The sequence below is a fragment of the Haliotis rufescens genome, unplaced genomic scaffold (assembly GCF_023055435.1).
Source record: "Haliotis rufescens isolate VD_foot unplaced genomic scaffold, xgHalRufe1.0.p SCAF_10, whole genome shotgun sequence".
Classification (NCBI taxonomy): domain Eukaryota; kingdom Metazoa; phylum Mollusca; class Gastropoda; order Lepetellida; family Haliotidae; genus Haliotis; species Haliotis rufescens.
The window spans coordinates 10,925,540-10,941,808 of NW_025963780.1; the positions used below are offsets into that span (position 1 = coordinate 10,925,540).

The 16,269-nt window shown below is 42.3% G+C and overlaps 1 protein-coding gene across 10 annotated transcripts in view; it reads right to left on the reverse strand.

The window, feature by feature from the left end:
* LOC124145338 (ecdysone receptor-like) overlaps positions 1–16,269 on the reverse strand; it is a 132,780-nt gene that overhangs the window by 12,424 nt on the left and 104,087 nt on the right. For all 10 annotated transcript variants that reach the window (XM_046515063.2, XM_046515060.2, XM_046515059.2 and 7 more), the window contains 5 exons: positions 2,929–3,201; positions 2,440–2,580; positions 1,642–1,934; positions 916–1,071; positions 309–531 (listed from right to left, as the gene is read on the reverse strand). In XM_046515063.2, coding sequence (XP_046371019.1) covers positions 309–531; positions 916–1,071; positions 1,642–1,934; positions 2,440–2,580; positions 2,929–3,201 — 1,086 coding nt within the window. The remainder of the gene's footprint in view (positions 1–308; positions 532–915; positions 1,072–1,641; positions 1,935–2,439; positions 2,581–2,928; positions 3,202–16,269) is intronic.

The following is a 16,269-nucleotide window of genomic DNA, read 5'->3' on the forward strand; positions in this document are numbered from 1 at the left end:
TGGTCCTGTAGTTTCTGAGGAGAATATTGTGAATGATGGATGATGGACAACATACACCCGACCAAACAGGCCATGACATAAACTCACTTGACTTTCAGTCAGGTGAGCTAAAAATTGAAATGATTTGATGCTGGTAAAATGAAGTTATTCAGCATTACAAAATTTTACAATATGCACATGTTCCCTATCTCTCTTGGACAGAGCATCAATTTGTCTGCTAAATTAGTTAAACTATTACATGATTCTTCATTAGTCTTGTAACCTTTGAGACATGTGAAGGATTCGTAATTAAATCTCCTCCAACGTACCTGAAAATATCGCTATGGCAGTGATGAGAGCGTATTCAGCATTGTCGGTCTTCAGCATGGCCATGTTGTCACAGAACTCGTACATGAGCTCGGCATACCTGCCAAGCCCTGTTGCCTTCATGTTTTCCAGAGTACAGGGCAATCCATTGGCAAAGATTATGGCCTTGGTCTCAGAGTCGTAGCAACGGGCTGCCCTTATTGCCATACACTCACAGGAGGCAGCCTGGAACACAGATATTATCATAGTGATGTGTGAGGAGTGAGTGAAACACAGGAGTGAATATATTGGTTTATCACCACAGTAGGCAATATACCCAGATATTGTACAGTAATCAGATACTTAACCTTGATATTGACAATTGACAATTGAGTTGACAATTTAGTAATCACAGATACCAAACCTCAATCTTGCCAGTTCCACTGAATGCATTGACAATTCAGTAATCACAGATACCAAACCTCAATCTTGCCAGTTCCACTGAATGCTCTGACAATTCAGTAATCACAGATACCAAACCTCAATCTTGCCAGTTCCACTGAATGCACTGATAATTCAGTTATCAGATACGAAACCTTGTTATTGCCAGTTCCAAGACACTGCTCTCACCTTCAGCAGGACGATCTGATCTTCTTTGTCCAGCGAGGTGAAGCCTGGGAGACACTTGGCGAACTCCACGATGAGATGTGTGATGAGCACTGTCATCTGAACCATCTCCCCCATCATGTTGTCGGGCGTCGCCTCCTTCTGACCAGGCTCGATTATCTGCACATACATGAGAAAAGAATTTTTAAATTTTAGTTAGTATTTCTGTTGGCCCATAGTACAATGCAATGAGACTAACAGCAGCGTACAGGACTGGATACAGGAATGACAGACCAAAGACTAGAATATGGTAATCAACCTTCTTGTCAATGAATCCTGGCATGGCTAAGGGACATAACTCTTCACAGTGAATTGTGGCATTTCAGACTGCTGTGACATGTATGCCCTCTATTTAACCTCTACCATGTGTCAATACAGCATCAATAATACATATGACAGATTAACTCAATACTAATTTCTGCTGCAGTAGCAAAATTACAGCTGAATCAGACCTGCCTGAAAATAATCATGTCAGACTCATGTAACACAAAGTACTCATCCAATTCAATTTAACAAGGATGGTGTATTGTGGATATCTTTTTACAAAGAATATCCATGGGATTTCAATGACAGACAGACCTTTGAGCAAACATTTAAACCACAACAACTCTGATTGGCCATTATTTGATCAACACTGGAAACAAACCTAGGTAGCCTCTACATACACTTCAAACCACTGTTCGAGCTTACCGTTGCCTTGGTAATATCCCGCTCATCTGGGAACTCGAACTTGTCCTGAAGTCTGCACAGTTTCTCAATTAAAAGCCGCTGCTCATTGCCAATCTTTGTAAGAGGATTATCAATGAGAATGGCTGTGCCAGGCATAATGTTGATGTCAGGCTTGAACTCCTGATACCTAGACTCCGAGTCTGGGGAGAAGCTGTTCCCATCTGGACTCTCAGCCTTCTTGGGAATCTGTGGCACTCGCGACTTGGCCTTGCGCCGGGCGTCCCGAGCCTTACACTGCTCCTCTGACAACAGGCCTGGAGACAGACAAAGAAGAGGTAGGTATGTGTACTATCTTTAACTTATTATGATTGTTTTAGGTTCTGTTTCCACAGTCAGAGTAAAGCTAATGTCGGACAAGTTGTTTATATAACATAGCCTGAAGTGGAAAACATAAGCAGTCTTTCCAGACAAATGACTAACTCTTAATTAATATTCACTCTCTTCTTGTGAACACCTGACATTAACCTCTATTATTCCTGTTATGCTCAATGAAATATGTTTTGATGACAATCGAGACTGGTTATCCTCTGGCATTGATGTTTTATAGTATCAATGATCTTTTAAAGAAAGTGGATATTTTGGCTTGGTCTGTCCAGATTTTTACTCGAGGACAAGATAAGTAGTTGTGAAACACAAACACCTTGTAAATGTCAGTGAAATTGGCCTTCGCTTCTAAAACATAACAAACACATATTCTAGAAAAGTGGAAATACGATCAGAGTTCAATTGTGAGACAATACATCACAAGTGAGTACGTACATTCCTCCTTCATCCCGACTTCCTTGCATCGCCGTAGACGACAACACTGACATTTCCGCCGCATCCACATGTCCATCTCACAGTTTCCACCATATTTACATGTGTAGGTGGCACCCCGTGTAATACTGCGCCGGAAGAAACCTAGCAACACATGTCACCATTGTTACAATTAACTGTAAAAGACATATCTGACGAAGTTGACGATTTGCACACATCATGTTCTCTGGATTGACTTAGGCAGGTTACAAATATACATAGATACAAACATGAATGAGTGAAGGACCCTAAAGCTATAGACGACAATGTTACAGTGAGGTATGACAGCTCGTATGCTACGTTTAACATAAAAATTTAAAATTCTCTAATAATATACAACAATTTTAGTTTTTAACACAGACCCAATTTCCATGCATGGGACTAGATGTTTTAACATGTAAGGTACACAAGTTAATTAATTTCTGCGTATATTTAAACTGAGATGACCCTGACCTTTACAGCCTTCACAGCTGAGGGCATTGTAGTGGTATCCCGAGGCTCGGTCACCGCAGATACGACACAGTTCCTCCTCAATGCTCTTGCCCGCGATGCCCACACCCTTCTTGGCCTTCTTGGCATCGGGAGGGAAACACTGGTCTGCCTGGGACGGGGAGGAGTCGTCCACATCAAACTGGAATGTTCCAGGAGGGCTGCTGATGCTGATTCTCTCCATCAGAGATGTCTGTTGGGTACTTGTGTCGGGAGGCATGTCGCCCTCGGACAGCACTGAAACAGGGACGTTGCTACAGTGCCTGGGCTGTTGCTGCCATCCTTACAGCTAACCTTGGGTGTGATTTCAATCACCTACTTTTCCAGATCAAACTGTCACAATGTTAAACTTGAGAATATTTCTCATGTTAAGGGTGTCATCAATAACCACCAATCTACCAGTGTGTTCTGATACTTTGTACCATGATTGAGCATCACATCAATAGGTAAAGTTCTGATACAAAATGATACATAGATAAGGAAAGAATGTTCTATGTTCACAAGACGGAGCGAAACTACTGCTTCCTGATGGTACATACACAAGTTTACAATGTGTGTTTTGGTGGAGCTTTGAGTCATTTCCCTGATGGTGGATCATTCTGTAATGTCAGTGTTCGTAAGAGGGTCCTGGGGTCTTTGAGATTTGGTCCTATACTACTTGAATACAGGGACTCCATCAATGTTAAATATTCAACATCAGGGTTATGGTGAGGACCCCATGATTTTCTGGTTTCATATATAACACTGAATGTGTGACAAGTGTCATGTTTTCATGCATACCCCAGTACTACCAAGCATCATTATGACATTTTACTATGGAAATATATATCCTCACAGCCCTAATAGGTGTGAGTGTAGACATCACACAGGAGCAATAGGCCAGAAAGACCATCAGGAATGTGCCTACTAAGTAGCCATGTCAAGGATGGAAAATAACCAAGAACGTCTACTGGCCCGAATAGTGATAACAAACAGCATACTCCAAAATGTCTGAAATTCTACTAGCCCTTAGAATACCTTCCACATTAACAAACTGGTCCAGACTAGCAGGCTAGTGCTTATTTTCATCCCTGCATGTGGAGAAAGCCACTCAACATATATCTGTAATAATCCAACACATATTAAAAAAGGTAGTCTGTGCCCAAACCAGCCCGAACATGACCCCTAGCATCACTTTCAGTAGAATCTAGTGTCATGACATGGACCATTATTAGCTGAGCTTTCTTGACCTAACAGACATTTACTAGACTCGGGCTTCGGACTTGTGGCTAAAGTCGCAGACTGAAAGGTGTTTCATCAATCAGTAGGCAATGCTACCAAGTTAATTACACAGAAGAAGGACTTGTACATGTTCGTTATGTGTAAGCCTATTACAGCAGCTAAATTACATCTACAGCTTGAAGTAGTTTAGCTTTCCTCCAACAGTAAGCTTGACAAGCTGCACACTTGGATGTGACTGAAATGCTTCACCATGCACCATGAAACCCATTCATTCACTCACTCACTCACATCTTATCATGTCATACACACATAGGTATACTTTTAGGTATACTTTTAGGTATACTTTTAGGTATACTTGTAATTTCTACAAGGCCAGGTCAATTTCATTTCTCTCTTACAGATATTTCATAAACCAAGATGTCAAGATCCACTCGCCCACTGAAAAGTAATTGGGGTTGACAGGATTTACACTACAGAATTTTGTTTAAAGTAAAGACAAAATAAATTACTTTTTCCCTCCCTCTCAAAAATCGGGCTATTTTAAAGATGGAATATTCACATGAAGTCAGCCCTTGAACTCATAAGTTCCAGAACTACTTTTCGTGATTTTAAATCTGATAATTGTGCGATATTCTGCTGATGGTATGACAAATTGTGCAATTTCGTTCAAAAATGCTATGAGAGATAAATCTCTTCACACAGAAAACATTTCTATAAACATGTCTGGAACATGAAACAGTTTACCTTGGAGACTATCAAGAAATGAAATATATCCACGATCAACACCCTTGATGAATGTTTGCGGAACTGAGACTGGGTCCCAAAGTCAGGTCCCGGGTTAAGTATCAAGACGTTGATACCGGCTCAATGTGTCACACACGTCTTTCATGATAAGGTACATGTGACCTGGTCTGACCCTGGTGTCTAAACTCCTCACCTGACCTCTGAGAAACGTCAGAGTAAAGAGCTCTGAGAATATTTATTTGCCTGGTTGATAATCACACAAGGCACACATGCATCATCAAGAGCTTGGCAGCAGAACCACACTTTAAATAATGTCTTCATCATGGGGGATTCTGGCGCACATTGGAAAACTGGCTTCACACCAGCTCTGATGGCAATACAGAAATTATGGTCAGTGAAGACACATTCAGAAACAGCTTGAGTGGAATTATAGTTGCATCCTATTTTAGCCTTAGTCATGGTTTCATAGCTGAGTATAACTGTTTCAAAGGACGGGTCTTGATTTCTTGAAGAATGGTCTTCATAAACAAACTACAAACAGTTACTTATGGAAGCAGTTCTATGGACATGGATTTCAAAGGTGGAGAAAAGTGCTACATTACAAGAATAAGGGACAGACATGACAGGGGCTACAGCACAAGAATAAGAGACAGAGATGACCGGGGCTACAGCACAAGAATAAGGGACAGACATGACAGGGGCTACAGCACAAGAATAAGGGGCAGAGATGACAGGGGCTACAGCACAAAAATAAGGGACAGAGATGACAGGGGCTACAGCACAAGAATAAGGGACAGACATGACAGGGGCTACAGCACAAGAATAAGGGACAGACATGACAGGGGCTACAGCACAAGAATAAGAGACAGACATGACAGTGGCTACAGCACAAGAATAAGGGACAGACATGACAGGGGCTACAGCACAAGAATAAGGGACAGACATGACAGGGGCTACAGCACAAGAATAAGGGACAGAGATGACAGGGGCTACAGCACAAGAATAAGGGACAGACATGACAGGGGCTACAGCACAAGAATAAGGGACAGAGATGACAGGGGCTACAGCACAAGAATAAGGGACAGACATGACAGGGGCTACAGCACAAGAATAAGGGACAGAGATGACAGGGGCTACAGCACAAGAATAAGGGACAGGCATGACAGGGGCTACAGCACAAGAATAAGGGACAGACATGACAGGGGCTACAGCACAAGAATAAGGGGCAGAGATGACAGGGGCTACAGCACAAGAATAAGGGACAGACATGACATTGGCTACAGCACAAGAATAAGGGACAGACATGACAGGGGCTACAGCACAAGAATAAGGGACAGACATGACAGGGGCTACAGCACAAGAATAAGGGACAGAGATGACAGGGGCTACAGCACAAGAATAAGGGACAGACATGACAGGGGCTACAGCACAAGAATAAGGGACAGAGATGACAGGGGCTACAGCACAAGAATAAGGGACAGACATGACAGGGGCTACAGCACAAGAATAAGGGACAGACATGACAGGGGCTACAGCACAAGAATAAGGGACAGACATGACAGGGGCTACAGCACAAGAATAAGGGACAGAGATGACAGGGGCTACAGCACAAGAATAAGGGACAGAGATGACAGGGGCTACAGCACAAGAATAAGGGACAGACATGACAGGGGCTACAGCACAAGAATAAGAGACAGAGATGACAGGGACTACAGCACAAGAATAAGAGACAGGCATGACATTGGCTACAGCACAAGAATAAGGGACAGACATGACATTGGCTACAGCACAAGAATAAGGGACAGAGATGACAGGGGCTACAGCACAAGAATAAGAGACAGAGATGACAGGGACTACAGCACAAGAATAAGAGACAGACATGACATTGGCTACAGCACAAGAATAAGGGACAGAGATGACAGGGGCTACAGCACAAGAATAAGGGACAAAATAAACTAAACAAATGAACCAATCTGTATTTCGCAATCACTTGTAATCCATGCATCCAAGCTGGGGATCATCCTGATTATTGTCATCACTGTTGTCAGTTACAGGTTGGGGTTCACTTGTACTTCTTCCGAAATTTCCAACTGACCTTAAAACCATTGTCCCTGTCAGAATCGGACATATCAGCAAGTTGTGATCAGGATACCGCACAAAGGACATCGTATGTTCGATGCTTCATCATTTTATACAGAGATGGGCCTCAGATGGGCGATTATTTTAAACACAGAAAAAAATCTCACTACAAAATAAATGAAGGTACTCAAATGCAAACAATAAATGCAATAAAACAATTGGTATGTTTCGCACATTGTTTTCTCACTGAATAGTGAACTCGATTTGTGATGTGAATAGTCTTTGTTACATTTCTGTCGTTGAAAGAAAGAGGAGTATATTTCAATCCCACTCAAACGAAAGAAATATAGTGTACAAATGGTTATTGTTTAATTGTGGATAGGAGAATGTCTAAGAGGTGCCGAAAAGTGTGTTTTTTTGCTGAAATTGTGTGCAGGCGACAATGACCGTGAACGGAGGCTTGCTTGCTTGGATGCGAATGTGAAGGGCGGGCTTGTGCAAAGAAGTGTGTAAGTTTGGAGGAAATTACCTCGAACACGACCAAATATGGAGCCTCTATATCAGCCTGTATTTTCGTTTCAGCCTTCCATATTGATAGACATGACTTAAGTGCAGAAAAACCTTATTTATGTGCCTCTTTTGATGTTTAAATGTGATATTTACATTACAATGTTATGATTCATCCAAGACTGCAAGTTTGTATGTACCCATGATACTTGCACTTTAACCTCTATCCTTGGCTACGACATGTCGGTTAAACCATCACAATCATGTTTGTCTGGTGTCATTTGTACATGTCTATCGGAGCATGATAATCTAAGAAAGTAATCGTGTAGATTATTCCTGTACTCAATCCAAATGTGTGAGTTTGATCAATGTCTAATGTGCCGTGACAGCCCCAGGGGGAGCTGACCAGTGGTCACCAGATAGCAACATTGTTACTGTCCTGTTGACGTCCACAACACCGGCCACAGTCTACATTCTGATATGCATCAATACAGACAGCGTTCTTACAGTTCAAGGATTAATGTTGGTTGGTTGGTTTGTTGTTTTAACATTGTTTAAATTCCAGCTATATGACGGCGGTCTGTAAATAAATCAAATCTGGACCAGACAATTCAGTGATTGATATCATGAGCATTGACCAACACAGTTGGGATCGATGACATGCATCAATCAAGTCAGCGAGACTGACCACCTGATCCTGTTAGTCGCCTCTTATGACAAGCATAGTCGCCTTTTACGGCAATTATGGGTTGCTGAAGACCTAATCTACCCCAGATCTTCACGGGTCTCAAGGATTAATGTCCAGGATTTTACACAAATGCTTGACAAGAAATATTAAGTTCCAGTAATTAAAGTAATTATTTAATCTTACAGTTCAGTACACTACACCATTTCATTACTTTACAGGATCCTTGAGATTAGTAATAGGTAGGTGGTCCTATGGATCCCTAGTTTTGTAGATCAAGGTAAAAACCCTGATGTCTACTTTTGATGCTAGAAAACATTTCTCGTCTACTTGTACTTCCTAAAGTTTTACAGTATCATTGATCCTAGTTCCAATATCTATTGCATCTGCTGGATAACAAAGGTGTGATATAGTTGTTTTATCTGTATAGTAACAACATGGATATTCATTGTGCTGGATATATACTTGAGAGGGGTTATAACTTGCGAACAAAGACATTTAATCTATAGAAATATAATGCTGAGAAGTATTAAACATTGAATTTGAATAAAATTACAAGCCAAAAATGTCATATTTTTCATTTTCATGAATATGTTATCATTATTAGGCTAAGTATTAAGACTAACCAGTTGTTTTTGGATTATAAAGCATCACTTCTCTATTCACAGAAGCTTTTTTGAGAAGTAATCCTTACATCACACATGACAAATAAGTTGATGTTCCACATGAAACATCTGAATGTTAAACCTTTCTGAAACCTAAACAGTGTGTAAACCTAAATTATGTCCCTTGGACCATTGTAGAAGTGTCAGCAACAGGAATTGTTACAAGTATTTATGTCAGGGGTTCCCCATTCCGCCAAACACACACCAAACTATTTCACATCAAACAAAGGAATGTGTTACCAAATCACATGACCTGTTCTGCATATGTCACATGACCCAGGGGGCACCTGCCTGGTGTGGACACAATGCAACATTTGATGTGCACGCGAAGGTCTAGACAGAAATGCACCAGATGCCAGTAATCACCATGCCTGTGTTCGCCTAAACTTTCTGCTCAATTAAATGTTCTAGTATTACGTGGTGTATGACATGCACTTTCAAGTAGGTGACTCTGGAATTACAACAGATATAGCTGTAACATCTGCCTTCTAATCTAAGTCAACATGTGGAGAACATATCTCTCCTACCTTCTTACAGTCTACTGACCTGCCTTGACCAACATATCATCATGTTCTTGAGGAGAACATATCTCTCCTACCTTCTTACAGTCTACTGACCTGCCTTGACCAACATATCATCATGTTCTTGTGGAGGACATATCTCTCCTACCTTCTTACAGTCTACTGACCTGCCTTGACCAACATATCATCATGTTCTTGTGGAGGACCTATCTCTCCTACCTTCTTACAGTCTACTGACCAGCCTTGACCAACATATCATCTTGTTCTTGTGGAGGACATATCTCTCCTACTTTCTTACAGTCTACTGACCAGCCTTGGCCAACATATCATAAAGTACTTGAGGAGGACATATCTCTCCTACCTTCTTACAGCCTAATGACCAGCCTTGACCAACATATCATCAAGTACTTGTGGAGGACATATCTCTCCTACCTTTTTACAGTCTACTGACCTGCCTTGACCAACATATCATCATGTTCTTGTGGAGGACATATCTATACTACCTATTTACAGTCTACTGACCTGCCTTGACCAACATATCATAAAGTACTTGAGGAGGACACTCTCCTACCTTCTTACAGTCTATTGACCAGCCTTGACCAACAACCATCAAGTACTTGTGGAGGACATATCTCTCCTACCTTCTTACAGCCTAATGACCAGCCTTGACCAACATATCATCATGTTCTTGTGGAGGACATATCTCTCCTACCTTCTTACAGCCTATTGACCAGCCTTGACCAACATATCATCAAGTACTTGTGGAGGACATATCTCTCCTACCTTCTTACAGTCTACTGACCTGCCTTGACCAACATATCATCAAGTACTTGAGGAGGACATATCTCTCCTACCTTCTTACAGCCTAATGACCAGCCTTGACCAACATATCATCAAGTACTTGTGGAGGACATATCTCTCCTACCTTTTTACAGTCTATTGACCAGCCTTGACCAACATATCATCAAGTACTTGGGGAGGACACTCTCCTACCTTCTTACAGTCTATTGACCAGCCTTGGCCAACATATCATAAAGTACTTGTGGAGGACATATCTCTCCTACCTTCTTACAGCCTAATGACCAGCCTTGACCAACATATCATCATGTTCTTGAGGAGAACATATCTCTCCTACCTTCTTACAGCCTATTGACCAGCCTTGACCAACATATCATCAAGTACTTGAGGAGGACATATCTCTCCTACCTTCTTACAGTCTACTGACCAGCCTCGACCAACATATCATCATGTTCTTGTAGCACTGACATACCTTCACCCTGATATTACATACAGTAAGTGAATCTATGCTGACATCAGCAAGGCATTCTGTAACCCTGATATAACATACAGTAAGTTGATCTATGCCGACATCAGCAAGGAATACTGTAACCCTGATATAACATACAGTAAGTGAATCTATGCCGACATTAGCAAGGCATACTGTAACCCTGATATAACACACAGTAAGTGGATCTATGCTGACATCAGCAAGGCATTCTGTAACCCTGATATAACACACAGTAAGTGGATCTATGCTGACATCAGCAAGGCATACTGTAACCCTGATATAACATACAGTAAGTGGATCTATGCTGACATTAACACGGCATACTGTAACCCTGATATAACATACAGTAAGTGGATCTATGCTGACATCAGCAAGGCATACTGTAACCCTGATATAACATACAGTAAGTGGATCTATGCTGACATTACACGGCATACTGTAACCCTGATATAACATACAGTAAGTGGATCTATGCTGACATCAGCAAGGCATACTGTAACCCTGATATAACATACAGTAAGTGGATCTATGCTGACATTAACAAGGCATACTGTAACCCTGATATAACATACAGTAAGTGGATCTATGCTGACATCAGCAAGGCATACTGTAACCCTGATATAACATACAGTAAGTAGATCTATGCCGACATCAGCAAGGCATTCTGTAACCCTGATATAACACACAGTAAGTGGATCGTTGCTGACCTCAGCAAGGCATACTGTAACCCTGATATAACACACAGTAAGTGGATCTATGCTGACATTAACAAGGCATACTGTAACCCTGATATAACATACAGTAAGTGGATCTATGCCGACATCAGCAAGTTATTTTTTTCTGACATGTTAAAAACAAGGCTTTGCCTTATGATCTGGACCTGTTACAACTAGTTCCTACCAATGGTTCCATGCACAAGGGTCTGCAGTGACAATAAAGCTCTGCAGTGACAAGAAGGCTCTGGAGTGACAAGAAGGCTCTGCAGTGATAAGAAGGCTCTGCAGTGACAATAAAGCTCTGGAGGGACAAGAAGGCTCTGCAGTGATAAGGCTCTGCAGTGACAAGAAGGCTCTGCTGTGATAAGGCTCTGCAGTGACAATAAGGCTGCTGTGATAATAAGGCTCTGCTGTGACAATAAGGCTCTGCAGTGACAATAAGGCTCTGCTGTGACAATAAGGCTGCTGTGATAAGGCTCTGCAGTGACAATAAGGCTCTGCTGTGACAATAAGGCTGCTGTGATAATAAGGCTCTGCTGTGACAATAAGGCTCTGCAGTGACAATAAGGCTCTGCAGTGACAAGAAGGCTCTGCAGTGACAAGAAGGCTCTGCAGTGACAAGAAGGCTCTGCTGTGATAAGGCTCTGCAGTGACAATAAGGCTGCTGTGATAATAAGGCTCTGCTGTGATAAGGCTCTGCAGTGTCAATAAGGCTCTGCTGTTATAAGGCTCTGCAGTGACAAGAAGGCTGCTGTGATAAGGCTCTGCAGTGACAAGAAGGCTGTGCTGTGATAAGGCTCTGCAGTGACAATAAGGCTGCTGTGATAAGGCTCTGCAGTGACAATAAGGCTCTGCTGTGACAATAAGGCTGCTGTGATAATAAGGCTCTGCTGTGACAATAAGGCTCTGCAGTGACAATAAGGCTCTGCAGTGACAATAAGGCTGCTGTGATAAGGCTCTGCTGTGACAATAAGGCTCTGCAGTGACAATAAGGCTGCTGTGATAATAAGGTTCAGCTGTGACAATAAGGCTCTGCAGTGACAATAAGGCTCTGCAGTGACAATAAGGCTGCAGTGACAATAAGGCTCTGCTGTGACAATAAGGCTCTGCAGTGAAAATAAGGCTCTGCAGTGACAATAAGGCTGCTGTGATAAGGCTCTGCTGTGACAATAAGGCTCTGCAGTGACAATAAGGCTGCTGTGATAAGGCTCTGCTGTGACAATAAGGCTCTGCAGTGACAATAAGGTTCAGCTGTGACAATAAGGCTGCTGTGATAAGACTCTGCAGTGACAATAAGGCTGCTGTGATGAGGCTCTGCTGTGATAAGGCTCTGCAGTGACAATAAGGCTGCTGTGATAATAAGGTTCAGCTGTGACAATAAGGCTCTGCTGTGACAATAAGGCTCTGCAGTGACAATAAGGCTGCTGTGATAAGGCTCTGCAGTGACAATAAGGCTCTGCAGTGACAATAAGGCTCTGCAGTGACAATAAGGCTGCTGTGATAAGGCTCTGCTGTGACAATAAGGCTCTGCAGTGACAATAAGGTTCTGCAGTGACAATAAGGCTCTGCTGTGACAATAATGCTCTGCAGTGACAATAAGGCTGCTGTGATAAGGCTCTGCAGTGGCAAGAAGGCTCTGCTGTGACAATAAGGCTCTGCAGTGACAAGGCTGCTGTGATAAGACTCTGCATTGACAAGAAGGCTCTGCTGTGACAATAAGACTCTGCAGTGACAATAAGGCTGCTGTGATAAGACTCTGCAGTGACAATAAGGCTCTGCTGTGACAAGAAGGCTCTGCAGTGACAATAAGGCTGCTGTTATAAGGCTCTGCAGTGACAAGAAGGCTCTGCTGTGACAATAAGGCTCTGCAGTGACAATAAGGCTGCTATGATAAGGCTCTGCAGTGAAAGGAAGGCTCTGCTGTGACAATAAGGCTCTGCAGTGACAATAAGGCTCTACAGTGACAAGAAGGCTCTGCTGTGACAAGAAGGCTCTGCAGTGACAATAAAGCTGCTGTGATAAGGCTCTGCAGTGACAAGAAGGCTCTGCTGTGACAATAAGGCTCTGCTATGACAATAAGGTTCTGCTGTGACAATAAGTTTCTGCAGTGACAATAAGGTTCTGCAGTGACAATATGGCTCTGCTGTGACAATAAGGCTCTGCTGTGACAATAAGGCTGCTGTGACCATAAGGCTCTGCTGTGACAATAAGGCTCTGCTGTGACAATAAGGCTCTGCTGTGACAATAAGGCTCTGCTGTGACAATAAGGCTGCTGTGACCATAAGGCTCTGCTGTATGTAGACGTATGACTTGCTTCCCTAAATAAACATAACCCAATTGCTTGTCCCCCTGCTTCAAGATGTGAGTTCAGCCTATGGTTTCAAGTAGTCCCTTCCTGGCACTCACTCATCCAAGGACCACAAAGCATGAAGTAACGTTTACAACCAATGACTAGTCCTGGGCTCTAATCAGCACCAGGTCTCCCTCGGGGTTCCATCCCGTCTGTTGTGGGGAAATAAAAGACTACCTTGGTGTTGCATGTGATCAGTCTAACCCAATGGAGGTTACTTCACAACCATTGAGAGATTCATTTGTTTTGTCCTGAAACAATTCAAAATGCTCATTTTCACTCCCCACTGCTCATTATTCATTCATTTTGAAGTTCAAATTGTAATTAAAATCAGCGACAGGAATTTGCGCTGTGAATTAAGAGCTGATGGTGCGGTGGCAACTGTCTTCCAAGTCAGCCACGTCTCTGATTCAATTACACCAACTGCTCCCTTCCGCTGGTTGGCTCGTCAGTCTTGTGTAATTGAGTTACACTAGATGGGGTTTGGGGTACTCAAAACAATGAGGCCTTACTTCACATCCATTTAAAAGAGAAACAAATAATACATCAGCCGTTCTTTTTAACACTGCAACATTTGACCATGTGACAAAGATGGTTCAGATTTGTGAAGACACATATCCTCCCAGGGGCTGGTTGTGTTTCACTGAATACAAATACCAAATGAACATTAAAACTTCTGCAATTATTATTTAAAAAAAAAAAACCCAAACAGGAAAGAGATTCACAATGCTACCAAAATTGTGGGCAGTAGGTTTGAGGCATTATTATTGTTTCCATATTATTTTTTCACTTTCAATCCAAGATGAGTGGTACTCTTTACAAATAAATACCAATATGAACAACCTCATGAGAGAATGCTGTTTGACCTTACAAAAAAGGCTGTCAGCATGATGTCATCTTAAGGAGAAACATGCCAAACTTAATCTTCCTCAGTCTCTCAATTTCTGAGGGAAAAAGGTTTGTAACAAAGCCAATGTGGCTGTGAGAAAATTTATAGCTTGATCAAAATTAACTCAAAATTATCTTAAACAACAGAACGTCATATATGTTGAACCCCACTACAAAGTGCACATGTACCAAATTTCGTTGCATTATGAACAAAAATGATTAATGGAGATAGTTAACGATCAGACTTGAACCTCTTGAACGCAATGGGGTGTCTTCATTGTGGAAACAAGGATGTTAAACTTTAGCTTCATTCGTCCAGTGGTTTCTGAGGAAAAGATGCTTAAGACAGATGATGCCCAAAGGACGCCGGACAAACAGGTCATGACATGTGCTTGACATAAGCACTTGACTTTCAGTCCCATGGTTAACCGGTGGTTGATAGCATGAACAAACACCTCCAATCTCCTGGGGACAGATGACACACAATGAACCAGGTCACACATTGTATCCTTTTTCCTCCTTTTAGATCACAATATGCATGGACTCCCAATGACTGGAGTAAACCTGAGCCACCCAAGGTAGACCGACCGTTTCCTCACCATCAGCCTCGACTGACAGTGAGCGAGTTGACATCACATCTCCGCTATACATCACTCCTAGGCAGAGTAATGAGAAGCAGGCCCGGCTAGACTGGGAACAGATGGGCAGCGATGTTACCTGCCTGTAGATGCATACAAACATACATGTACATCCAGTCTCATCAAAAGCAGCTGGGGTGGCTGCATCAGATGCATTCATCTCTGTCTTCATCACAGTTTATCTTTCCGATCAGAGCATTACACAGTGAAATATAAACCAGAAATGAACAGAAAATTACTTCCCACTTCCACTGAAGCATATACTAAACACTTTGAGGTCATAAGTTGTGCCCAGGGTTACACAATGATCTTTATCATAAGAAAACGTAAAACTTTATCAATCACTCGATTATTTACAGACCGCCATCATATGGCTAGAATATTGCTGAGAGCTGTGTTAAACACCAAACAAACAACAAAATCATATTCAAGTTGACACAATTAATAATACACGATATTCTGAAGGCACCAACAATGTAGCTGTACAAAGTGTGTGCACCTGTTTTGGAGCTATTATCTCATGTTACCTCCAGGATCAGGTATATTAGTTTAACTTAGAGAACTGTCACTCTGACCTAGAGAACTGTCACTCTGACCTAGAGAACTGTCACTCTGACCCAGGGAACTGTCACTCTGACCCAGAGAACTGTCACTCTGACCTAGAGAACTGTCACTCTGACCTAGAGAACTGTCACTCTGACCCAGAGAACTGTCACTCTGACCTAGAGAACTGTCACTCTGACCCAGAGAACTGTCACTCTGACCTAGAGAACTGTCACTCTGACCCAGAGAACTGTCACTCTGACCTAGAGAACTGTCACTCTGACCTAGAGAACTGTCACTCTGACCCAGAGAACTGTCACTCTGACCTAGAGAACTGTCACTCTGACCCAGAGAACTGTCACTCTGACTCAGAGAACTGTCACTCTGACCTAGAGAACTGTGACTCTGACCCAGAGAACTGTGACTCTGACCCAGAGAACTGTCACTCTGACTCAGAGAA